The 26,561-nt window shown below is 37.2% G+C and overlaps 1 protein-coding gene across 1 annotated transcript; it reads right to left on the bottom strand.

Moving 5' to 3' along the window:
- Nucleotides 1-4,295: 4,295 nt before the first annotated feature.
- On the bottom strand, nucleotides 4,296-5,240 carry LOC115515033 (olfactory receptor 2W1-like). Its single transcript, XM_030317138.1, has one exon. It carries the CDS (start codon nucleotides 5,238-5,240, stop codon nucleotides 4,296-4,298), a length of 945 nt encoding a protein of 314 aa, XP_030172998.1.
- Nucleotides 5,241-26,561: the final 21,321 nt, after the last annotated feature.

Here is a 26,561-nt window from a genome sequence, read left to right as displayed (position 1 = left end):
TCTATGGCTAGGACTTCTAATACTGTGTTGAATAGAGGTGGTGCGGGTGGACATCCACCATTGAATATGATGTTAGCTGTGGGCTTGTCACATAGGCCTTGAGCATTTTGTGGTGTAGGCCAATTCAAAGACTGAAGGCAGGGCTCACAGGGACCCATTTCTCATGCAAAAGAGGGAAGGGGAGTGTGCCTTCTTAGAAGGCCCAGAGAGGCTGGGGCAGAGATCTGGAATACTGGTCCTCCTTATGATAGGGATGGTCAGGGTTTATGCCTGAAGGACCATCAGCCCCCAGTAGTGCCTGTGGCATCATCCCCCAATAGGTAGTGTGGCACCTGTGGCACAAAGCAGAAATGGTAGTACTGCAGTAAATATAGAGTAATTACTGGTTGGCAAGCACACTAATAGGCAAGTACTCTGAAGATTAGAAAATTTGAGATTATACCTGGGGAAGGGGAGCCCAAAATGGAAACACTGGACGTCCTGCTAAAGCTGCAATTGGTGACTGGTGAACACATTGGAAAATAATGATAATGAAGAAAAGCAATAGGCCATATATTTGTACTCAGAGTTCATGGAACATTTCTTCCCAGTAAGATACAATGATACAAAGGACAGAAAGTTTTCTTTTTATATTTTGGTTGGCAAACAAGGGGGTAAAACATGACCCATACTTTTCACATGGCTGCTATAAATGTGCACTTAACATCATAGAGGAAATAGGTGAAAGTTAAGTTACTCTCTGGGAGTATTTCCTTTCATGTTATCACTGCAACCTAAAGCAGAGTCTAGTTTCTCTTGAATCCTCAGCTCCAAAGAAAATGTATGGATTTATGAAGCAATGATAGTAATGAGTGTCCTCCTTAAGAAGTGGCTGCTGTTTCTGAAAAATGACGAGTAGCTAATAATATTCTCTCTTATAAAGGAATTGTTTTCTTTTGACACAGATCTACCTTTGTTTAACAGAAATGAAAGCAAAGAATTGAAGTAGCCTCACATATAATTAGGACAAGTTTGCTGCCAATAGAATTATGAACACTATTACTTTTACAACCTTTTTAGATTTAGACTAGTGGGGTTGAGATTTTCAACCTATGTCTCACTTCTAGCAGTCCCGTTAGTTTCTAAAAACAATATTTATGAGGCGGTAGCTAACTAATACAAGAGTAAGATGACTGTTTCCCCAAATTTGTGGTAATACATGGTGTCAAATTTTTCTATAATATTCCAGGGAATTTCCAGCATTTGAACCTGACTAACTGAAGCCATCCTTGGGTCCAAGGTGTCAGCCACTAACCTAGAAGACCATTCATGTCTTACTAAGGTGCTAGAGCCTGGGTATGCTGGCTAGTCATTCAGTTTGGGCCAGGGGAGATCTCAGTCATCTTTGCAGACAAAGACAAGCACATGCTACAACACTGAGACATTGTTTTTCAATCTTTTTGCCATTGTCAGCAAGTCCCTCCCAGTGACGTTTTCACATCACAGTTACACTTTGTGCATTCATGTGCTGTGGTCTTTGGAGGGCTACCCATCAATATATTTGCTAGGAGTTTTGCCACTTCCCTAGAAGCCAAGGTTTCTCCCTTGGGAGTGATATATGTGATGTGAATGCATACACTGGGGAAGGAAATCAGGTACTCAGTGTGACAAATTTTAGTATGGATGAGAAGAAATTAAAAGGAAATAGGTTACAAAGTTAGTAATCACTATTTCAAGGTTGAGGTAATGAGAACATTTTTTATCCTTTTTTTAAAAAATTTCCAGATACACACTTATAGGATTCCATAATATTATGCACATGAAAAAAATGTATTCTATATTTCCCTTTTCTTACGTTACAAATGTCCTAAACGTTAAAAGCCTGAAGATGTTGCTCCAGTATTTATTACCCAATGAATCTTTTACATATTCTGTAGAATAGTAACATTTTCATGTATATTTATTAAAAATAGTTCATTCACTTCATAGTACTATCGATATTTACAGAGTTTGTATTTCATGTTAGAAGTCAGTTTAGACACGGCAAAATCTCACATGAATGAGAGGTTCTATGTTGTTGAAAAGTTCACCAATGCCTTTTCCTCAAACATTTATACAAATAAATATATATGATGAGATAATCCCAATATAGTGATAGGAAAGTTTTTGGAGGGAATTCAAAGGACAATTTATGAGATTTGTAAGGACATTTGTCATGAGTAACATATCAACTGAGTGTAGAAGTTGAGAGATTTTTAAGTCGTAAATTACTTGTTTATCAAGATTGGGATGAGATTTTCTCACAAGGAAAAATTTATATCCATTTTCAGTAACCAGACTGTCACCATTTTATATGTTGTCCTCTCAAACTCTTTACAATTCCTTGAAGTTTATATTTTCTCTGTGCCTTCCTATGTTTTGGTATCATCATCCTCTTTCAGATTCTTATTTTTATCAAGGCTTACACACCTGTCAGGTTTAAAGCTACCCAGAAAAGAATGACAACTTCAGTTTTTTTACTGTGGAAACCTAGAAACCAGAAGGTTTAAATACAGGAGAGAAAAGACCATTAACAGTTACAACTCCATATTCACACTCCAATACTCCGGTAGATTGTGCCTCATTCAGCCTTGAAATCACAGAGCACGAGCCCCATAAATGTGAGGACTCTCACATGCAGGGCACTTCCAATCTCTGAAATGATCAACTTGTAGAGAAGAGGAGTGTTTTTTCTCCTAATAGAGATACTCAGAATTTGAATGCATTTCCCAGTAAAACAAAGTAAAAAATAATAGGGAACAAACATGACATTGCTAAATTTTTGTTTTGTCAAATAAGAGCATCAAACCCCTTTGCCAAAATTACCATCAACTGTCACCATAATTGAATACAAGGAGAACAATTATAAAACCAAAGGGCAAGAATATCATATTAAATAAAGAATAACTTAAAATTTTTTTTAACATTTATTCATTTGTGAGAGACAGCACAAGTAGGGTAGGGGCAGAGAGAGAGGGAGACACAGAATTTAAGCAGGCTCCAGGCTCTGAGCTGTCAGCACAGAGTCTGACGCGGGGCTTGAACTCACAAGCTGTGAGAGCATGACTTGAGCCAAAGTCGGAAGCTTAACTGACTGAGCCACCCAGGTACCCTAAGAATAACTTTTGATATTGATTTAATTTCATGAAACTTCTCATTTCCTTCATTACTCTTATCTAAAAGCCTCGAGAAACCATTACCCATCTATTTTCCCATGTCTATAGAAAGGAAATTAATTAAAATATATAAAACCATGTACATTTTCTGTTTAGAGACCCAGTGTCTCTCTATTCTCTGTAACAGTAGTTCTCAAACTTTAGCCTGATCAACAGTAGTGTTGACTAAAAACATCAGTTTCTGGGTCCATCCTGTATTGTTGGTTGAATAGGTCTGAGGTGGGTCCAGTGTTGTTCAGTTTGATACTTACCAAGTAATTCTTTTGGTGCTGGTCCAAGGACCGCATGATTTTACAGGAAAGAGCCCAAAGTCCTTATTAGGCCATGGATAGGAAAAGCTAAGCTACTCTAAAAAACAGACCCCAAAATAGATTGGCTTAATTAATATTAAATAAGAATGAAGATTTTTCTGCTGTAAGAGTCTGGAGGCATTGCTCTTCTTCTGGGTGGTTGTGGTTCCATCTTATTGTTTCATTCCCTCTTAGGGATATTGTCAAAGCTAGAAACTCTCCACATTCATATCCTAGACAGCAGGAACAAGATGGAGAAGGCTGAGGGTAAACGGCTTCATATTTGAGAAGATAACCCAGGAATTGCACACATTGCTTTCCTGGCATTATGTTGGTGGAAGCCAGTCTTGGAAGTGTGATATGCAGGATGGTGGCCCTGGGCCCAGTTAAAACTTGAGGGAGAAGGGGTGGATGAAAGTTAGTGTCATTTTTTACATAAAAGCGTTAAGTCTGGAAGAAAAAAATCAATGTCCAATGTAACCCTACATTAAAATAAATTTTCATGTGAAGTATTTTCTTAATACATTGTACATATATTTCTGTACTTAACCACTTTTCACAATTCTAGATTTACATGTCTGTAGTTCCTGATTAGTCTTGAAGGCTTTTAAGTGTATGAATTCAAGTTTCCTTATGTGTCTGCATCTCTATCTCCTTATAATTTCTGTACTTATTTAATTGTTCATAAATCAGTATATAGCACAATTCTTGGTACAAGGTACACATCCAATAAATGCTGTTTGTGAAAGTGAATCATTCATCTTCTGTTGGTAAAGGTCAGTGTTATTTCCTTACCTCTCTTCCATCTAACTCATGACTTTGCTGAACATTTTCTCACATACAGTATTCTCTTTACTGCATTCTTCACATCTTTGTTTCTTAATGTGTAGATCAGAGGGTTTAGGGTGGGTGTGACAATTGTGTAAAAGAGTGTAAGGAACTTCCCCTCATCTTCAGATGTGCTATTCTGTGGCTTCATGTACATATAAATGATTGTTCCATAAAACAGAGTTACTACTGTGAGGTGGGAACCACAGGTATTAAGGACCTTACGCCACCTTGCTGTTGACTTGATCCTCATGACAGCTTGAGTGATAATTGCGTATGAGAGGAGAATTAGTGATAGAGGTACTAGAAGAAATATCACCCCAAGAGCATAGACGATGACCTCAATTACTTTTGAGTAGACACAAGCCAACTTGAGCAATGCTGGCATCTCACAAATAAAATTATCAACCTCCCGGTGCCCACATCTTGGCAACTTCAAAGTCAAGGAGCAAAGAATTAAGGCACTGCCAAGACCACCTAACCAGGCAGTGAGAACCATCTTCTGGCAAAGCTGAGGGTGCATTACTATTGTGTAGTAAAGAGGTTGACAGACAGCAGCATAGCGATCATAGGCCATCACAGCTAAGAGAAGACATTCTGTGGCTCCAAAGTCAAGGGCAAAGAAGAATTGGAGCACACACCCTCCATAGGTAATAGACTTTGTTGGACCCCATAGATTTACCAGCATCTGTGGGATAATGCTAGTTGCATAACAGAGATCCAGAAAAGACAAATTGGATAGGAAGAAATACATGGGAGTATGGAGCTGGCTGTCTAGGTTAGATACAAGGATGATGGTTGTGTTTCCTACCAGAGTCACAATATAGAAGACGAAGACAACCCCAGAGATGATGTGTTCTACCTGAGGCTGATCAGAAAACCCCAGCAAGATGAAGTCTGCTGTGGCACTTCCATTGTTTGTGTTCATGACTCCTTATGAAGGTCTAGGAGATAATACCATGGTAATAAAAAAAATAGCATCAGGTTTAGGTAGAAATAAAAATCTCTGAAATTTGCATGAGTATTCCCATTTCAGTTGTTTGTGTGCTCTCTCCCGTTCAGAACACTTCTTTTTAACACTCTGTGTCAGTGTTCAAAGACTCTCTGTGTGTACTCATACCCAGAGTGGTTCTAAAAATAATATGGTAGGAGCACCTGGGTAGCTCACTTGGCTAAGTGTCTGACTTCTGCTCAGGTCATGATCTCACAGCTTGTGAGTTCAAGCCCTGCATCAGGCTCTATGCTGACAGCTGAGAGCTTGGAGCCTGCTTCAGATTGTGTCTCCCTCTGCCTTTCCCCCCACCCATGTGCTCTCTCTCTCTCTCCTTCAGAAATAAAAATTAAATATTTGAAAAAATAAAAATAAAATGTAAACCCTACCACACTGAATTGCAAATCATTGAAAAGGGTAATATGCCATGACACTTATGTTTCCGTGTTTTCTGGGTAAGCAATAAATCCATAAATTTAATGATATAATTTAGGAGTGGAACATAGTTTGAGTTGTTACTTCATGAAGTTATGATGTAAACGTTAGTTTATCATGACAATTTTTTCCCTTATCAAAACAGGGGAGTTTGAGGTAAAAAATGAGCAATTTTTTTGGGATAAACACCACTGTTTGATAGTAGAATCACTTTCTGTAATCACTTACATATGTCTGCATGCAGGCATTATCTTCACCCTCACCACCAATCTCCTCCTCATGTTTTCCCTCCTATTCAACATCTCAGACACTGATGTTCCTGTATCAATTTTGGACTTTTTCACTATTTTGTCCTGTTTTTGTGAATGTGTTTTTGTTGCCAAGAAACAAAAAATCCTCCTTCTTCTTAACCATTATTCACATGTACAGTGGCCCTGTATTTCTTAGAATATCTTTCATTACTGCTATTATACCTCTTAAATAGACTTACTGATTTGTTGCATAGTTAAAAATTGAATTCCAGAAGCATTTGCTTACTACATACACACATCAACAACCTATGTTAGCTTCTACACACTAGGCCATTCAGCAGAATTGGCAAGATAGATAACTTGAACAAAAGGCAGTTTATTAAGTAATCAGGAAGTTCTTTTTCCTCATGGAATTTACCAATAATATGAGCTGATCCTCTGGTCGCTTCAGAACTCTATAGGTAAAATTTCACTTCAATTCTGAAAGAATACAGAAAAGGATTAAAGAATACATAAATTTCACTCTCTAAATATTTTATCATATCATTAAATAGATGGAATGTTTAATGTCTGAATCAGTCCACTAATTTATTTTAATTTTTAATTTTTAATTTTTTTCGTTTATAATTTTTCTGCAGATAATTTCTGACCATGAACTTCAGAATTAAGGTTTTTATATTCATAGTGTGTTTGGAGCCAAGGCATAATAACTTTATTTTCTGCTATTACAGTAAAATAAGGAAATTACATACAGTATATCATTGTTACAAGCATCTTAGTTAGAACCTGAAAATGTTATAATCATGATGAAGGAGCTGTTATTACCAAGTGGTAAGATATAGGAATATAATTTTTCTCACGAGGAAATGGAAATTTAATTTAATTAATGAGTGTGACCTAAGAATATCACCTAAGTTGAGCATAATGCTTAAGTGCGGAGAATGTGGACTCAGAGCTTAGTGTCAAATCCCAGCTTTAGTACTTGGAAGTAATGAGTCCTTGGACAGGTATGTAACCTGTTTGTTCACCAGCTTTTCTTGTCAGCTTTTCTTGACCACATCAGGTTGGGATAGTTTTGGGAATGAGAAGGCCATAGAATTTTAGAGTTGGTATAGACTCAGAAACCATTATCCAGCCTTATGAAGGAGATCTTCCACAGAACATTCACAAAATTCCTGTTTTCATAGCTCCCTAAATGTCCTTTAAAGAGGGCCTCATACCTTCTCCTTACGTGAGCTCAGATATTCCTCTTCAACACCCAGGCACTGCCTGTTTTTCTTTATTCTGGAAGTAATATGGAATAGGTGAATTCACATGACTTCTTAAAAAACAGTTTTATTTTAAAGTAAAACATAGATACAGAAAAAAGCAAAAACTCACTGAGTTAAGGTGAATAGTCTCATAACTAACATGCAGATCAAGAAATAGAACCTTGGCAAGCACCAAGGAGCTTCTATTTGTGCCTCATCCCAATCATTAACCTTTCCTGTACCATAAAGTATCCACTGTTTTCATGTTTATAGTAATCACCACCCTTTATTTTAATAGTGTGATTACCCCAATGTACATCTCTAGACAATATTGTATTTTCATCCCATTAAAAATGTTTTATATGTCTTTTGTGTTTCCTTTAATATTTGAACCTATTATCAAATACAGTCTTAGACTTAATGTTCCTAGACTACGTGCATAGATGGTTGTCAGCGTTGCTCACAATGTATGAAGTTTAATTACCATGCTTTTCTGGTTGCTATCCATTAGACTCACCATGGTTTATTAAATGCCTTTGATTAGTTAGTTGAGAAGTGAACACAGTACTGCAGATGTGCTAAATCATTGAAGAAAGCAGTGAGCATCCATAATGCACACACAGTTTCCAAAATATATGTTAATAAGCTTAGCAGGTGAAAAACATTACTGGCTTTTTTTAAACTTCAGATCACATAATGTCCCAGCTATCCTTATCGGAAGTGCCAAGCCAGAAATTACACCTTATGTAATTTAATGTAGTGAATCCAAATATAGGACTTTTCACTTCATGCTTGTAAGCATTTTCCATATTGGTTTAATCCATGGTCTCAATTTTCAGCTCTTATTTTAATATTAATTTAAAAGCCATTGTGATATTAAAAATGAGACAACATTATGTGTTTAAAAAGAGGAATTCTATGTTTTCACTGAAACAGATTTTCATTTTCCATAGTATGGACTTCAGTTTCTAATAGAATAGTATGAACTTACATTTTAGTTTGTTCAGTGAAATTTAAGACAAATGGAGCAAACATATTTAAACATAATTTGAATGTAACAATGATGTGGAGAGAAAACTAGAAAAAAGTTGGAACATATTTACATTTTAGGAGGGAAGAATTCACAGCTGTCTTGTTCTTATGTAGTCCAAAGATACCCTTGTTCCCATAGTGATGAGCCTTCATTTCACAGGTAAACATAAGGATTCTTGTTTGCAAGTTACTGAGTCCATGAAGTATGATGAGCCACTGCTTTCTTGAATTAACTTTACAATCACCTTTGCATTTAAATGCAACAGCTGAGCGAAGATTCAGTGAAGTCTTTATTTAATATGGATATTGGAGAAAACTAGATATGGGACTGGTGAAAAGTTCATGAATTTGGTTTGTTGAATGTTTTTGATGGGACGTTTCTAGTCTTTTAGTGAGGACTCCTGTGAGGCATGTTTGTAGGTGGATCTCTGCCAGTTAAACAAGGGGAACCTTTCACTGGTGTACATGTGCTCCAAGAAGTGTTGATGTAGGTGATGAAGTCTAGTATGTGAACATGGTATAGACTGTTGGGACTGGTGTCCCACAGAGGTAATTAACAAATCTTGGAATATTGTCAGAAGCTTATCCAAATAACTATTTTAAGAAAGGTTTCCTACAGACATTGGGTTTCATCTTGTCTTTCTTTTTCTTCTTTAGATTTCCACCATGGAAATTAATTTCAGAGATAAATTTATTTATGTATTGAATTCACTATTTAAGAGTATAAATGTATTGTAAATCATATTGATAAAAATTAACATATTTACTTGAACTTTTTTTAGTGGGTAAGACATCAATAAAGTTGGAGAAATATAGGAATTATCTAGGTGTTTTATATGCAGGAAAGAAAATATATGTTTTTAAAAAACTATAGAATCATTATAGTTCTGTTGTTCATGAGCCATATCATCATTGTTCCATTTTCAATGGATTAAAAATAATTCCATGAAAATATTTTTAAAAAAATTTTTTTAATGTTTATTTATTTTTGAGACACAGAGAGACAGAGCATGAATGGGGGAGGGGAAGAGAGAGGGAGACACAGGATTGGAAGCAGGCTCCAGGCTCTGAGCCATCAGCCCAGAGCCTGACGCAGGGCTCGAACTCACGAACCGTGAGATCGTGACCTGAGCTGAAGTCGGACGCTCAACCGACTGAGCCACTCAGGCGCCCCTCCATGAAAATATTTAGCCTACCACTAAATTCAAGAACTGGAATGTTACTAATAGCTTATAGCTACTCTCTGTCTTTACACTCTCTCTTATTTCTACCTGCCACCCAGGGAAATCATGACCTTGAATTTTGTGTTCATCACACACTTGCATTAGAATATAATTTTTTAAATTTAAATTCAAGCTAGTTAGCATACAGTGTAGTCTTAGCTTTAGGAGTAGAACCCAGTGATACATCTCTTACATATGACAGCTACTTTTTCTATTGAAAAAGTGCCCTCCTTAATGCCCATCACCCATACAGGCCATTCCCCCCACCTACTTCCCCTCCAGCAACCCTCAATTTGTTCTCTGTTGTTAAGTCTCTTATGGTTTGCCTTTCTCTCTGTTTTTAACGTATTTTTCCTTCCCTTCCCCTATGTTATCTCTTTTGTTTCTCAAATTCCACATATGAGTAAAATCACATGATATCTGTCTTTCTCTGACTTATTTCCTTTAACATAATACTTTCTAGTTCCATCATATATACACACCACACACCACATCTTCTTTATCCATTCATCAGCCGATGTACATTTGGGCTCTTTCCATAATTTGGCTATTGTTAATAATGCTGCTGTAAACATTGAGGGTATTGCACTCCTTTGAATCAGCATTTTTGTATCCTTTGGATAAATTCTTAGTAGTGCAATTTCTGGGTCCTGGGTATTTCTATTTTTAATTTTTTGAGGAACCTCCATCCTGTTTTCCAGAGTGGCTGCACCAGTTTGCATTCCCACCAACAGTACAAAAATGTCACCCTTTCTGTGCATCCTGTGTAACATCTCTTATTTCCTGAGTTGTTAATTTTAACAATTCTGACAGGTGTGAGGTGGCATCTCATCGTGGTTTGATTTGTATTTCTCTGATGATGAGCAATGTTGAACATCTTTTCATGTGCCTGTTAGCCATCTAGATGTCTTCTTTGGAAAAGTTCTGTTCACATCTTTTTCCCATTTCTTCACTGGATTAGTTTTTAGGGAGTGTTAAGTTTGGTAAGTTCTTTATAGGTTTTGAATACTAACCCTTTATCTGATATGTCAGTTGCAAATATCTTTTCCCATTCCAAAGGTTGCATTTTACAAAATGCAAAAGGCATTTTGTTGATTGTTTCCTTCGCTGGGCAGAAGATTTTATCTTGATGAGCTCCCAACAGTTCATTTTTGCTTCTATTTTCCTTGTCTCCAGAGACATGTCAAGTAAGAAGTTGCTGCAGCCTAGGTGAAGGAGGTTGCTTCCTGTTTTCTCCTGTATGATTTTGATCGTTTCATGTATCACACTTAGGTCTTTCACCTATTTTGAATTTATTTTTGTATTGGTGAAATAAAGTGGTCCAGAGTCATTCTTCTGACTGTTGCTGTCCAGTTTTCTCAACACCATTTGCTGAAGAGACTGTCTTTTTTTTCCATTGAATACTCTTTTCTGCTTGTTGAAGATTATTTGGCCATACATTTGTGGGCCCATTTCTAGGTTCTTTATTCTGTTCCATTGTCTGTTTTTGTGCCTGTACCATACTGTCATGATGATCACAGGTTTGTAATAGAGTGTGAAGTCCAGAATTGTGATGCCTCCAGCTTTGGTTTTCTGTTTCAACATTACTTTGGCTATTTGGGTATTTTGCGGTTCCAAACAAATTTTAGCATTGTTGTTCTAGCTCTGTGAAAAATAGTGGTGTTATTTTGATAAGGATTGCTTTGAATGTGTAGGCTGCTTTGGGTAGTATCGACATTTTAACAATATTTGTTCTTCCAATCCATGAGTGTGGAATGGTTTTCCATTTCTTTGTGTCTTATTCAATATTTTAAATAAGCTTTCTATAATTTCAGCATACAGATCTTTACCCCTTTTGTTAGGTTTATTCCTAGGTATCTTATTGTTTTTAGTGCAATTGTAAACAGAATTGGTTCTGTGATATACTAATACAGTCACGTATATATGTCAAAACCTACCTAATGTATAAAGTTCAGTTTGTTTCAAATTCCATAAAGTGTGTCATCTATTATATGTGCTTTTGGCACTTTCCTTATTCCACTATTTCACGTTTTGACACTAAGATTATCCAATATTATTTGTGTAGCTGTGGTTCATTTGTTTTCACTACTTGCTAATATTCCATTGTGTGAATATATTATAATTAATTTGTCTCTTCACTTGCTGATGGCCATTTTTGATGATGAAAGTTTGTGACTCATATGAAAGACATTAGGATGAACATTTTGTTTGTGACTCTTGGGGTATGTATGCAAGAAAGTCTTTTGGATGTATGCCTAGGACAGGAATTGCTGGTCATGGAATAAGCAAACTTCACAGATGTTTTAACCCAAAACAGTTCTTTCAATTTATTCTACCCTAGTTTTGTATAAATCATTCCACTGATCTACATTTTCTGTGGCACTTGGTCTTGCAGACTTTTAAATAATTCCCGACTGAAAGATCATAAATGCTATTGAGTTGTGACCTTGGTTTTTGTTTCCCTAAAAACGAATAATTGAATATATCCTCATATACTTACTGCCATGTATACTTGTCTTTCTATGAAAAGCACATCTGTAGGTTCAGACAAGAGGTCTATGGCATTGCTTCTCTGTTTTTATCATTAATGTATAGGGGTCTTTATAATTGCTTTTAACTCTCTGTTGGTTGTGTGGTCTGGAATATTTTCTCTCAGTTTGTTACTTGGCATTTTACTTAAAAATGGGTCTCGTGGTGGCCAAACTTCTAAATTTAATATGGAAGAAACTTTTAATTCATCTTTAAGAAATTTTTCTCAAAGTGAGAATGACCTTAACCTATATATTTTTCCTAAAAATTTTAATGTCATACCCTAAATACACCTGGAATTAAATTATGTGTATGGGTGAGTGTGAGCATTCAAATTTGTTTTTCATTTTTGTAACCAAATTTTAGTTTAATTCATTGAAATATTTTTTTCTTTGTCCAAGGATGTCATTATATCTCTTAATTATATCAAAGTCCTGCATGTGTATGTATGTATGTGTGCACACGCGTGTGCACACATGTGAGGGTGCTGATATATTTCTGGGCCTTCAGTTCTCCTTTAGTTCTCAGTGAGTCTGTTACTGCAACAATGCCACCTACTGTCCATTATTGTATATTTATTATAAATCTTGATATCTGGTAGGGCAAAAATTCCTCCTTGAAAATCTTCTTCTTGCCATTTTTAAGTTGAAGTATAATTGATATGTATTAATTTCAGGTCCACACAAAATTATTTAATACTTGTAAATATTGGGAGATGACGATCGCCACAATAAGTCTAGTGAACATCAATAGTTACAAATTAATTTTTATTTCTTGTGATGAGGACTTTTAAGATCTACTTCTGAGCAAGTATCAAATATGCAATATAGTATTATTAACTACAGTCACAGTTCTGCAACTTAGATTGCAATGAGTTAATTGCTATTTATTGGTTTTTGACCCTCTTCACTTATTTCACCCACCGCCATGTTTCTTTATGAATACTTATGTCTTGGCTATATTGGTAAATAATGCTGTAATGAACATGGGGTGCATATATCTTTTTTTTATATATATATGAAATTTATTGACAAATTGGTTTCCATACAACACCCAGTGCTCATCCCAAAAGGTGCCCTCCTCAATACCCATCACCCACCCTCCCCTCCCTCCCACCCCCCATCAACCCTCAGTTTGTTCTCAGTTTTTAACAGTCTCTTATGCTTTGGCTCTCTCCCACTCTAACCTCTTTTTTTTTTTTTCCTTCCCCTCCCCCATGGGTTCCTGTTGAGTTTCTCAGGATCCACATAAGAGTGAAACCATATGGTATCTGTCTTTCTCTGTATGGCTTATTTCACTTAGCATGACACTCTCCAGTTCCATCCACGTTGCTACAAAAGGCCATATTTCATTTTTTCTCATTGCTACGTAGTATTCCATTGTGTATATAAACCACAATTTCTTTATCCATTCATCAGTTGATGGACATTTAGGCTCTTTCCATAATTTGGCTATTGTTGAGAGTGCTGCTATGAACATTGGGGTACAAGTGCCCCTATGCATCAGTACTCCTGTATCCCTTGGGTAAATTCCTAGCAGTCCTATTGCTGGGTCATAGGGTAGGTCTATTTTTAATTTTCTGAGGAACCTCCACACTGCTTTCCAGAGCGGCTGCACCAATTTGCATTCCCACCAACAGTGCAAGAGGGTTCCCGTTTCTCCACATCCTCTCCAGCATCTATAGTCTCCTGATTTGTTCATTTTGGCCACTCTGACTGGCGTGAGGTGATACCTGAGTGTGGTTTTGATTTGTATTTCCCTGATAAGGAGCGACGCTGAACATCTTTTCATGTGCCTGTTGGCCATCTGGATGTCTTCTTTAGAGAAGTGTCTATTCATGTTTTGTGCCCATTTCTTCACTGGGTTATTTGTTTTTCGGGTGTGGAGTTTGGTGAGCTCTTTATAGATTTTAGATACTAGCCCTTTGTCCGATATGTCATTTGCAAATATCTTTTCCCATTCCGTTGGTTGCCTTTTAGTTTTGTTGGTTGTTTCCTTTGCTGTGCAGAAGCTTTTTATCTTCATAAGGTCCCAGTAATTCACTTTTGTTTTTAATTCCCTTGCCTTTGGGGATGTGTCGAGTAAGAGATTGCTACGGCTAAGGTCAGAGAGGTCTTTTACTGCTTTCTCCTCTAAGGTTTTGATGGTTTCCTGTCTCACATTTAGGTCCTTTATCCATTTTGAGTTTATTTTTGTAAATGGTGTGAGAAAGTGGTCTAGTTTCAACCTTCTGCATGTTGCTGTCCAGTTCTCCCAGCACCATTTGTTAAAGAGGCTGTCTTTTTTCCATTGGATGTTCTTTCCTGCTTTGTCAAAGATGAGTTGGCCATACGTTTGTGGGTCTAGTTCTGGGGTTTCTATCCTATTCCATTGGTCTATGTGTCTGTTTTTGTGCCAATACCATGCTGTCTTGATGACTACAGCTTTGTAGTAGAGGCTAAAGTCTGGGATTGTGATGCCTCCTGCTTTGGTCTTCTTCTTCAAAATTCCTTTGGCTATTCGGGGCCTTTTGTGGTTCCATATGAATTTTAGGATTGCTTGTTCTAGTTTCGAGAAGAATGCTGGTGCAATTTTGATTGGGATTGCATTGAATGTGTAGATAGCTTTGGGTAGTATTGACATTTTGACAATATTTATTTTTCCAATCCATGAGCACGGAATGTCTTTCCATTTCTTTAAATCTTCTTTAATTACCTTCATAAGCTTTCTATAGTTTTCAGCATATAGATCCTTTACATCTTTGGTTAGATTTATTCCTAGGTATTTTATGCTTCTTGGTGCAATTGTGAATGGGATCAGTTTCTTTATTTGTCTTTCTGTTGCTTCATTGTTAGTGTATAAGAATGCAACTGATTTCTGGACATTGATTTTGTATCCTGCAACTTTGCTGAATTCATGTATCAGTTCTAGCAGACTTTTGGTGGAGTCTATCGGATTTTCCATGTATAATAACATGTCATCTGCAAAAAGCGAAAGCTTGACTTCATCTTTGCCTACTTTGATGCCTTTGATTTCCTTTTGTTGTCTGATTGCTGATGCTAGAACTTCCAGCCCTATGTTAAACAACAGCGGTGAGAGTGGGCATCCCTGTCGTGTTCCTGATCTCAGGGAAAAAGCTCTCAGTTTTTCCCCGTTGAGGATGATGTTAGCTGTGGGCTTTTCATAAATGGCTTTTATGATCTTTAAGTATGTTCCTTCTATCCCGACTTTCTCAAGGGTTTTTATTAAGAAAGGGTGCTGGATTTTGTCAAAGGCCTTTTCTGCATCGATTGACAGGATCATATGGTTCTTCTCTTTTTTTTTGTTAATGTGATGTATCACGTTGATTGATTTGCGAATGTTGAACCAGCCCTGCATGCCAGGAATGAATCCCACTTGATCATGGTGAATAATTCTTTTTATATGCTGTTGAATTCGATTTGCTACTATCTTATTGAGAATTTTTGCATCCATATTCATCAGGGATATTGGCTGGTAGTTCTCTTTTTTTACTGGGTCTCTGTCTGGTTTAGGAATCAAAGTAATACTGGCTTCATAGAATGAGTCTGGAAGTTTTCCTTCCCTTTCTATTTCTTGGAATAGCTTGAGAAGGATAGGTATTATCTCTGCTTTAAACGTCTGGTAGAACTCCCCTGGGAAGCCATCTGGTCCTGGACTCTTATTTGTTGGGAGATTTTTGATAACCGATTCAATTTCTTTGCTGGTTATGGGTCTGTTCAAGCTTTCTCTTTCCTCCTGATTGAGTTTTGGAAGAGTGTGGGTGTTTAGGAATTTGTCCATTTCTTCCAGGTTGTCCAATTTGTTGGCATATAATTTTTCATAGTATTCCCTGATAATTGTTTGTATCTCTGAGGGATTGATTGTAATAATTCCATTTTCATTCATGATTTTATCTATTTGGGTCATCTCCCTTTTCTTTTTGAGAAGCCTGCGCTAGAGGTTTGTCAATTTTGTTTATTTTTTCAAAAACCAACTCTTGGTTTCGTTGATCTGCTCTACAGTTTTTTTAGATTCTATATTGTTTATTTCTGCTCTGATCTTTATTATTTCTCTTCTTCTGCTGGGTTTAGGCTGCCTTTGCTGTTCTGCTTCTATTTCCTTTAGGTGTGCTGTTAGATTTTGTATTTGGGATTTTTCTTGTTTCTTGAGATAGGTCTGGATTGCAATGTATTTTCCTCTCAGGACTGCCTTCGCTGCGTCCCAAAGCGTTTGGATTGTTGTATTTTCATTTTCGTTTGTTTCCATATATTTTTAAATTTCTTCTCTAATTGCCTGGTTGACCCACTCATTCTTTAGTAGGGTGTTCTTTAACCTCCATGCTTTTGGAGGTTTTCCAGACTTTTTCCTGTGGTTGATTTCAAGCTTCATAGCATTGTGGTCTGAAAGTATGCGTGGTATAATTTCAATTCCTGTAAACTTATGAAGGGCTGTTTTGTGACCGAGTATGTGATCTATCTTGGAGAATGTTCCATGTGCACTCGAGAAGAAAGTATATTCTGTTGCTTTGGGATGCAGAGTTCTAAATATATCTGTCAAGTCCATCTGATCCAATGTCTCATTCAGGGCCGTTGTTTGTTTATTGACCGTGTGTCTAGATGATCTATCCATTTCTGTAAGTGGGGTGTTAAAGTCCCCTGCAATTACCACATTCTTATCAATAAGGTTGTTTATGTTTGTGAGTAATTGTTTTATATATTTGGGGGCTCCGGTATTTGGCGCATAGACATTTATAATTGTTAGCTCTTCCTGATTCATAGACCCTGTAACTATTATATAATGTCCTTCTTCATCTCTTGTTACAGCCTTTAATTTAAAGTCTAGTTTGTCTGATATAAGTATGGCTACTCCAGCTTTCTTTTGGCTTCCAGTAGCATGATAAATAGTTCTCCATCCCCTCACTCTCAAACTGAAGGTGTCCTCAGGTCTAAAATGAGTCTCTTGTAGACAGCAAATAGATGGGTCTTGTTTTTTTTATCCATTCTGATACCCTATGTCTTTTGGTTGGCGCATTTAGTCCATTTACATTCAGTGTTATTATAGAAAGATACGGGTTTAGAGTCATTGTGATGTCTGTAGGTTTCATACTTGCAGTGATGTCTCTTGTACTTTGTCTCACAGGATCCCCCTTAGGATTTCTTGTAGGGCTGGTTTAGTGGTGACAAATTCCTTCAGTTTTTGTTTGTTTGGGAAGACCTTTATCTCTCCTTCTATTCTAAATGACAGACTTGCTGGATAAAGGATTCTCGGCTGCATATTTTTTCTGTTTAGCACACTGAAGATCTCGTGCCAATTCTTTCTGGCCTGCCAAGTTTCAAAAGAGAGATCAGTCACGAGTCTTATAGGTCTCCCTTTATATGTGAGGGCACGTTTACCCCTTGCTGCTTTCAGAATTTTCTCTTTATCCTTGTATTTTGCCAGTTTCACTATCATATGTCATGCAGAAGATCGATTCAAGTTATGTCTGAAGGGAGTTCTCTGTGCCTCTTGGATTTTAATGCCTTTTTCCTTCCCCAGTTCAGGGAAGTTCTCAGCTATAATTTCTTCAAGTACCCCTTCAGCACCTTTCCTTCTCTCTTCCTCCTCTGGGATACCAATTATGCGTATATTATTTCTTTTTAGTGTAGCATTTAGTTCTCTAATTTTCCCCTCATACTCCTGGATTTTTTTATCTCTCTTTTTCTCAGCTTCCTCTTTTTCCATAACTTTATCTTCTAGTTCACCTATTCTCTCCTCTGCCTCTTCAATCCGAGCCGTGGTGGTTTGCATTTTGTTTTGCATTTCATTTAAAGCGTTTTTCAGCTCCTTGTGACTGTTCCTTAGTCCCTTGATCTCTGTAGCAAGAGATTCTCTGCTGTCCTCTATAGTGTTTTCAAGCCCAGCGATTAATTTTATGACTATTATTCTAAATTCACTTTCTGTTATATTATTTAAATCCTTTTTGATCAGCTCATTAGCTGTTGTTATTTCCTGGAGATTCTTCTGAGGGGAATTCTTCCGCTTGGTCATTTTGGATAGTCCCTGGCATGGTGAGGACCTGCAGGGCACTTCCCCTGTGCTGTGGTGTATAACTGGAGTTGGTGGGCGGGGCCGCAGTCCGACCTGATGTCTGCCCCCAGCCCACCGCTGGGGCCACAGTCAGACTGGTGTGTGCCTTCTCTTCCCCTCTCCTAGGGGCGGGATTCACTGTGGGGTGGCGTTGCCCGTCTGGGCTACTTGCACACTGCCAGGCTTGTGATGCTGGGGATCTGGCATATTAGCTGGGGTGGGTAGGCAAGGTGCATGGGGGCATGAGGGGCAGGCTTAGCTCGCTTCTCCTTAGGTGATCCACTTCAGGAGGGGCCCTGTGGCAGCAGGAGGGAGTCAGATCCGCTGCCGGAGGTTTGGCCCCACAGAAGCCCAGAGTTGGGTGTTTGAGCAGAGCGAGCAAGTTCCCTGGCAGGAACTGGTTCCCTTTGAGATTTTGGCTGGGGGATGGGCAGGGGAGATGGCGCTGGTGAGCGCCTTTGTTCCCCGCCAAACTGAGCTCTGTCGTCCGGGGGCTCCGCAGCTCTCCGTCCCTTTGTCCTCCAGCCTTCCCACTTTCCGAGCAGAGCTGTTAACTTATGACCTCCCAGAGGCTAAGTCGCGCTTGCTGTCGGAACACAGTCCGTCAGGCCCCTCCGCTTTTGTAAGCCAGGCTCGGGGGCTCTGCTTGGCCGGCGAGCCGCCCCTCCGCCCAGGCTCCCTCCCGCCAGTCCGTGGAGCGCGCACCGCCTCGCCGCCCTTCCTACCCTCTTCTGTGGGCCTCTCGTCTGCGCTTGGCTCCGGAGACTCCGTTCTGCTAATCCTCTGGCGGTTTTCTGGATTATTTAGGCAGGTGTAGGTGGGATCTAAGTGATCAGCAGGACGCGCGGTGAGCCCAGAGTCCTCCTATGCCGCCATCTTCCCTCTTGCCCTCTTAGTGCTTTTCAAGAGAAGTGTATTCTTAATTTCCTATAACTATTTTATCCATCCCTCCACCCACCTTCTCTCTGCCAACTACCAGTTTGTTCTCCGTATTTAATTTTTTTGTCTTTTTTCTTTGTTCATTAGTTTCGTTTCTTAAATTCCACCTATGAGTGAAATCATATGGTATTTGAATTATTTCACTCAGCATTATACTTTCTAGGTTCATCCATGTTGCAAATGTCAAGATAACATTGTTTTTAATGGTGGAGAACCTGAATAGATACTTTTCCAAGAATACACACAGATGGCCAACACACACATGTCAAGATGTTCAAACAACACTGAACAAATTTTTTTCAGAAAAATGCAAATCAAAACCACAATAAGATATCACTTTCAGCTCTAAGAATGGCTAAAATAAAAAAGACAAGAAATAAGTGTTTGTGGAGCAAAAAGAACCCTCGTGAACTGCTGGTAGGAATGCAAACTGGTGCAGCCACTGTGGAAAACAGTATGGAGGTTCCTCAAAAGGTTAAAAATAGAAATAGTATATTTGCATGACTGGGTATTCACCCAAAGAAAACAAAAACATTTCTTTTTATTTTATCAAGTCTAGATAGTTAACATACAGTGTTACATTAATTTCATATGTACAATATAGTGATTCGGTAATTCCATACATCACTCAGTGCTCATCATAGGTACAAAAAATAGAAAAGAAAAACACTAATATATGCCCCTATGTTTATTGTAGCCTTGTTTATAATAGCTGAGATATGGAAACAACCAATGTCCATCAATAGGTGAATGGATAAAGATGTATGTATGTATGTATGTATGTATGTATGTATATACAAACACAAACACACACACAGTGGAATATTGCTCAGCCATAACAAGCACATTGTTTTGGATTGAAAAGACAGAGTAGATACAAAAAATATATGAATGTTTAAATGTTCAGGTAATTCCTTGTGTGATTGATCCATATGTGAATCTAAATATAAATGTCATTCTGCATGTAAGTGAAATTATATGGTATATGTCTGACGTATTTCATTTAGCATCCTTCCCTCTAGGTCCTACCATATTGTTTTGAATGGCAAGATTTCTATCTAAAAAGCAAAATAAGCAAACTAAACCAGACAGGGACTTATAAATACAGAGAACAAACTGGTAGTTGCCAGGGGTGCAGGTAGGGGGATGGGTGAAATAGGAGAAGGGGAATAAGAGGTACAAATTTTCAGTTATAAATACATAGGTCACAGAAATTAAAAGCATACCAAAGGGAATATAGTCAATAATATCGTAATAACATTGTACTATGACAGATAGTGACTACGTCTATTGTGATAAGCATTTCATAGTGTATATGATTGTTGAATCACTGGTTGTACACCTGAAGTTAATATGGATGTCAACTATACTTAAAAAATGCATTCCAGAGTTTTGGTCACTTGAACTTTTCTTGCCTTTTCACTTTCTTTTAAGTGAAAAATAAGGAGGTTTTTTTTCATTAATCCTTGATTAACTATCTTAATTACCTATAGGGCAATTATGATCTAGAAGGATAGTGAGGAATGATCAAGGCACTATCATTTGATTTATTGATGGTGGTCCCACTCTGTTCTGAGAGATTTTAGGCTTGTTGCACTTGCTCATCCTTTTCCTACAATGGTGTGGACATCTCTGTGGACCTGGTTAAAGAGCAGTTGTTTGAAGTTAGAAATGTAGTTAGGGAGATATTCAAAGTATCCACTGCTTCCTAGGTAGGAAGGCAAACCCTTGGGATCTAATTATTGAGCTGGCTGAATACAGGGACTGATAGTGAGGATCTCATTTTCTCTTGGTCTCCATGGACTCTCATACTCAGAAGAGAGACCTGAGGAGGTGTTTTGTCCCTATGCTCAGTCAGCTATTGAAGTTTCCAATATTTCATTTTTGTTCACACAGCGAGGTAATCTCTGGGGTCATCTCTTTCAGGGAAGAAAAAAGCAATTAAGAACTGTTTACTGTTGAAGGCTAAGTGAGTAGGTCACCCTTCCCTGTGTCCTGCCCTTGTTGACCCTGCCTTGAGCAGTGGGGCTGCTGGATCATCCCCTCAATGCTGCTGCCACCTCAGTTCTCAGATGTTGTCAGTAATAAGCATCATTCACTCCTCCAGAATGGCAGCGGGTGCAGGATTTGGTAGGAACCTCTGTGAGAAATAAGTCCTAAAAGGGGCAATATGTTTTTGTACATTCCAGAGATAATGATTACAATGATTGCAAATACATAATTATTCTGTGTAACAGGGCTTGAAAAAACAAGCTGCAGAAAAATACATATATTGCCATGTACTTCAAGTTTAAATACCTGTAGCATCTAATTTTATATGATGTAAGATACACTAATTATGTAAAAAATGTAAAGAACAATAAAATAAGTAAATAAATAAGTATATAATTAAATAAAAAATAAAATAAAGATAAAATGAATTTCAAATTAATGATCATCACTGAAAAGGGTTACTGTAATTGGGCAGGAGTAAACATGATGTTTCTGCTGTATTGATGATATTGTGCTTTATTTTGCGATTTGAACAGTGTGGGTAGGTGTGTATTCAAGAAGAATGAATGGTTGCAAGTCCAAACCTTAGATTCAGTAACAGACCACTTTGATTCTGTCTCAGTTTTTATTTTTATTTTTTGAATGTTTATTTATTTTTGAGAGAGAGAGAGACAGAGCATGAGTGGAGGAGGGGCAGAGAGAGAGGGAGACAGAATCCGAAGCAGGCTCCAGGCTCCGAACTGTCAGCACAGAGCCCATCGCGGGGCTCAAACTCATGAGCCGTGAGATCATGACCTGAGCCGAAGTCACACACTCCACCGACTGAGCCACCCAGGCACCCCGATGCTGTCTCAGTTTTAACCAAGTTTGGACCTTTCAATCCTATGTCCACTTTTAATAGAGAACTTCTCACACCACAGGGAATGTCTCCTAAGGCTGTGTGTGTGGGTTGAGGGAGAAGCAGTAAATCTGTAAGACAACACAGGGGCTTGAGCCTGACACATGAATTTCACTTGTGTCTAAAAGTGGATTGGAACACAACCCCCAAATGAATTACATGTTGTCTTCTGTCCTGTTCAGGCCTAGTCCTAAGGGTGACATGCATATTTAAATATGGAATGTCCCCTGGAATTTCCAACTTTATGACTTTGGTAGATCACATAATACTCATTTCATGATAGGCAGGTTGAGTTATCTAGTTACTTTGTGGCCTATAATCAGCTTCTTTGAGCAGAGATGAACAGTAAGTTAGAAGCCCCTTTCACATAAAGAATTGTCAGCATGCACTCACATTTCCCCACTGGAGCTTTCCAGAGACTCCACACAGCATTCTTGTTCCACAGGTGCTGGAGAGCCTTGTAACTTTTAGGACACAGTCAGCATGACCATGTGATTTATTAGCTAAATTAGGACACTTCTGAACAGAAAAGGGAACATTATTGAAAATTATGCATAAACTGGGACAATATGGCATCCCTAGTCATAGCTGTCATGTAATGGATCTCCTTGCGCCACAGCCTGGACCTATTGTAGAGCCTTCTCTTGCTCCAGTTCCACCCACCCCCACCATCCAGCCTCATGGATTATTTAAAAATGGGTTGGAGCTTCATACCCACATTAGGAATATTTGACTTTCAAATTTGTAAGTGGTCTACCAAATTTGCCTTTTAAAAAGTATAAGTAGTACAAGATAAGTCAACATACATTCTGATTTGCTTGGAATAATAATCAAAACCATGTAACTTTATGATATATTTGGAAATCAGGGAATGAGATGACTGGAGTTTCTTCTTCTTTCTTAGGATTGCTTTAGCTATTCAGGGTCTTTTGATGTTTCATACAAAGTTTAGAATTGTTTTTTCTGTTTCTGTGAAAAATTCCACTTGAATTTAGGAGGTATTGCATTAAATCTGTAGATGGCTTTGGGCATTATGGACATTTTAACAATATATATTTTTTTATCCATGAGAAAGACATATTTTTACACTTGTTTGTGTCTTTGTCAATTTCTTTCATCAATGTCTTAGAGTTTTCAGTGTGAAAATAATTTAGCTCCTTGGTTAAATTTATTTGCAAGAATTTTATTGCTATTGATGCTACTGTATATGGGATTATTTCTTGTTTTTTTTTTTTCATATGATTCACTGTTGTTGCATAGAAATGCAACTGATATTTGTATGTTGGTTTTGTATCCTGCAACTTCACTGAATTTATTAGTTCCCCCCTAAAAAGTTGTGGTGGAATCTTTAGGATTTTTGGTATACATGATAATGTCACCTGCAAACAAATAATTTTACTTCTTCCTGTCTGATTTGGATGCTTTCATTTCTTTTTATTGTCTTATTGCTTTAGTTAGGACTTCCAGTCATGTTATTGGTCCCTTCAGATTTTCTGTTTCCTCATGATTCAGTATTGGAGATTGTATGTTTCTAGATTGTCCAGTTTGTTGGTGTGTAATTGTTCATAATAGTCTCTTATGATCCTTTATATTTTTATGGCTCAGCTGAATGACTCCTTTTCATTTTTAATTTTCTTTATTTGGATCCCCTCTCTCTCAATTATTGTAGGTAATAGTTTGTAAATTTTGTCTTTTCGAAGAACCAACTCATAGTTTTGTTAATCTTTTATGTTGTTTTCCTGTTCTCTATTTCATTTATTTCTGCTCTAATTTTTATTTCCTTCCTTTTGCTAACTCTGTGTTTAGTTTGCTCTTCTTTTTCTAGTTCCTTGAGGTATATATTTAGGTTTTTTATTCAAGATTTTTCTTTTATCTTTATTCTATAAACTTCTTAGAACTGCTCTTGTTATATAGGTTTGGTATGTACATATCCACTTTTTTGTGTGTTGGGATATTTTTTAAATTTCCCTTTGATATCTTCTTCAATCCAATGGATCCATTTGATCCAGCAGTGTGTTGTTTAATCTCCACGTAGTTGTGGGTTTTCAAGATTTCCTACTGTTATTGATTTCTATTTTTATACCATTGTGGTCAGTAAATATACTTGATATTATTCCCATCTTCTTGAATTTGTTGATACTTGTTTTGTGTCCTACTGTATGATCTGTCCTGGAAAATATTCCATCTCCACTTGAGAAGAATGTGTGTTTTGTTATTGCTGAATGGAATTTTCTGTGTGTATCTGTCATGTCCATTTGGTCTAATGTGTAAAAATCTTCTGTTTCCTCATTGATTCTTTCTCTAATGGTCTAACCATTGCTGAGAGTGGGAAATTAAACTTTCCAATATTATTGTTTTGCTGTTTAATTTCTTCTCTAAGTTCCATTAGTATGAACTTTGTGTATTTAGGTGCTCCGATGTATACCTATTACAGTTTTTGTATCTTTCTGATGAATTGATCATTTATCATTATGTAATGACCTTCTTTGTCTCTTTTGACAATTTTTAGCTTAAAGCTTATATTTTTGTGATGTAAGTATATAACCTGCTTTCTTTGATTATCTTTGGTTGAAACATCTTTTTCCATCATCTCACAAGTCTATGTGTGCCCTTAAATTTGTAGTGAGTTTCTTCTGGGCAGCATATTTCTGTATCTTGTTTTTTAAACCCATTCAGCTATTCTGTATCTTTTGATTAGATAATTTAATTCATTTAAAGTAATTATTGATTAGTAATATCTTGATAATGCCATTTTATTAATTTTTTCCAACTTTTTTTGTAATTATCTTGCTCCTTCCTTCCTCTCTTATGGCCTTCCTTTGTGAATTGATGATTTTCCATAGTGATATGCTTTGAATCCCTTCTGTTTATCTATTGGATCTATTGGAAACCTAGTATAGGTTTTTGCTTTGCAGTTACTAGATATTTACATAAATCATCATATATGTATGTAAATACTACATAAATATATATATGTGTATATATTATATAGAACACTCTATGCTGATAACAACATCAATTGCAAAAAACTCTTTACCGCTTTTCTTTCCTATTATGCTGTAATGTCACAAATTATTGCTTTTTGTATTGTTTATTAACAAGTTATAGTAGCTATAGTTATTTTTAATAGCCTTGTCTTTTAGTCTTTCTACTATAGTTGTTAATAACACTCCACCATATTACATTATTAGAGTACTTTGAATTTTAGTTTATATTTACCTTTGCTAGTGTGCTGCATATGTTCACATGTTTTCATGTCACTAATTAGTGTTGTTTTACTTCAGCTTGAATAAATTTCATCTGGAAGACAAGTCTAGTGGTGATGATTTTCCTCACCTTTTGTTTTTCTGGAAGTCTTTATTTCTCTTTATTTCTAAAAGATAACTTTGCTGGATAGAGTACTCTTTAGCTTTTTGTTTTCTTTCATCACTTTGACGATATTATCCTGTTCTCTCCTGGCCTACAGGCTTTCTGCTGAGAAATCTGCAGAAAGCCTAATGCAGGTTTCATTGTAGGTTACCATATTTTTTTTTTCTTGCTGCTTTTAGGATTCTCTACTTGTCTTTGATTTTGGACAGTTTTATTATAATGTGTTTTGGAGACGATAATTTTTTTTTTTTTTTTTAGTTTTAAAAATTAGAGAGAGAGCACAGGAAGGGCCGGGGGGCAATAGAGAGGGAGAGAGTCTTAAGGAGATTCCAACTCAGTGCAGAGCCTGACTTGAGGCTTGACCCATGATGTTGGGATCATAATCCAAGCTGAAATGAAGAACCAAGTGCTCAACTGACTGAGTCACCAGTGAAGCTAATTTTGTATTGAAATTATGGGCTGACCTATTAGCCTGATGAATGAATATGGATATTCAAATCTCTCCCCAGGTTTAGGAATTTCTCAGCTATTATTTTCATTTATTTTTATTTATTAAAAACTTTTTAAATGTTATTTTATTGTATTTTTGAGAGAGACAGAGAGAGAGAGACAGGCAGACAGACATAGCATGAGCAGGGGAATGGCAGAGAGAGAGGGAGACACAGACCAGAGGCAGGCTCCAGGCTCTGAGCTGTCAGCACACAGATGAGGTCATGACCAGAGCCAAAGTCAGCGCTCACCAACTGAGCCACCCAGGCACCCCCAGCCATTATTTTTTTACAATAAACCTTCTTCTCCTTTCTCCTTCTCTAGTCTTTCTGGAAATGCATTAATTTGTACATTGTTTCATTTGATGGCATCCCATAGTTCATTGGCGTTCTTCACTCTTTTTTTCTTTATTCTTTTCTAACTCAGCAATTTCAAACTTCTTATCTTCAAAATCACAGATTCTTCCTTCTTTTTGATGTATCTGATATTAATACTCTCTATAGCATATTTCATTTCATTTATTGTATTCGGCAGCTCCAGAATTTCTGTTTGGCTCTTTTAATGACATATATCTGTTTGCTAGTCTTACTTTGTTCATATATTGTTTTCCTTGATTTTGGTGACTTGTCTTTCTGTGTTTTCCTGTAGCACATCAAATTTCCTTAAATTTTGAATTCTTTATTGGGTAAGTTGTAGGTCTCTAGGTCTATGGGTTCCATTACTGGAAGATTGCTGTGTCACTTTGGTGGTCTCATATCTTCCTGATTTTTCATCTTCTTTGAAGTTTTGTGTTACTTGCTTTGCTT

Source organism: Lynx canadensis, chromosome B2, assembly GCF_007474595.2.
Source record: "Lynx canadensis isolate LIC74 chromosome B2, mLynCan4.pri.v2, whole genome shotgun sequence".
NCBI classification, from domain to species: Eukaryota; Metazoa; Chordata; class Mammalia; order Carnivora; family Felidae; genus Lynx; species Lynx canadensis.
Note: the sequence above shows the minus strand (reverse complement) of the source record. Positions and strands in the feature narration are given on the sequence as shown.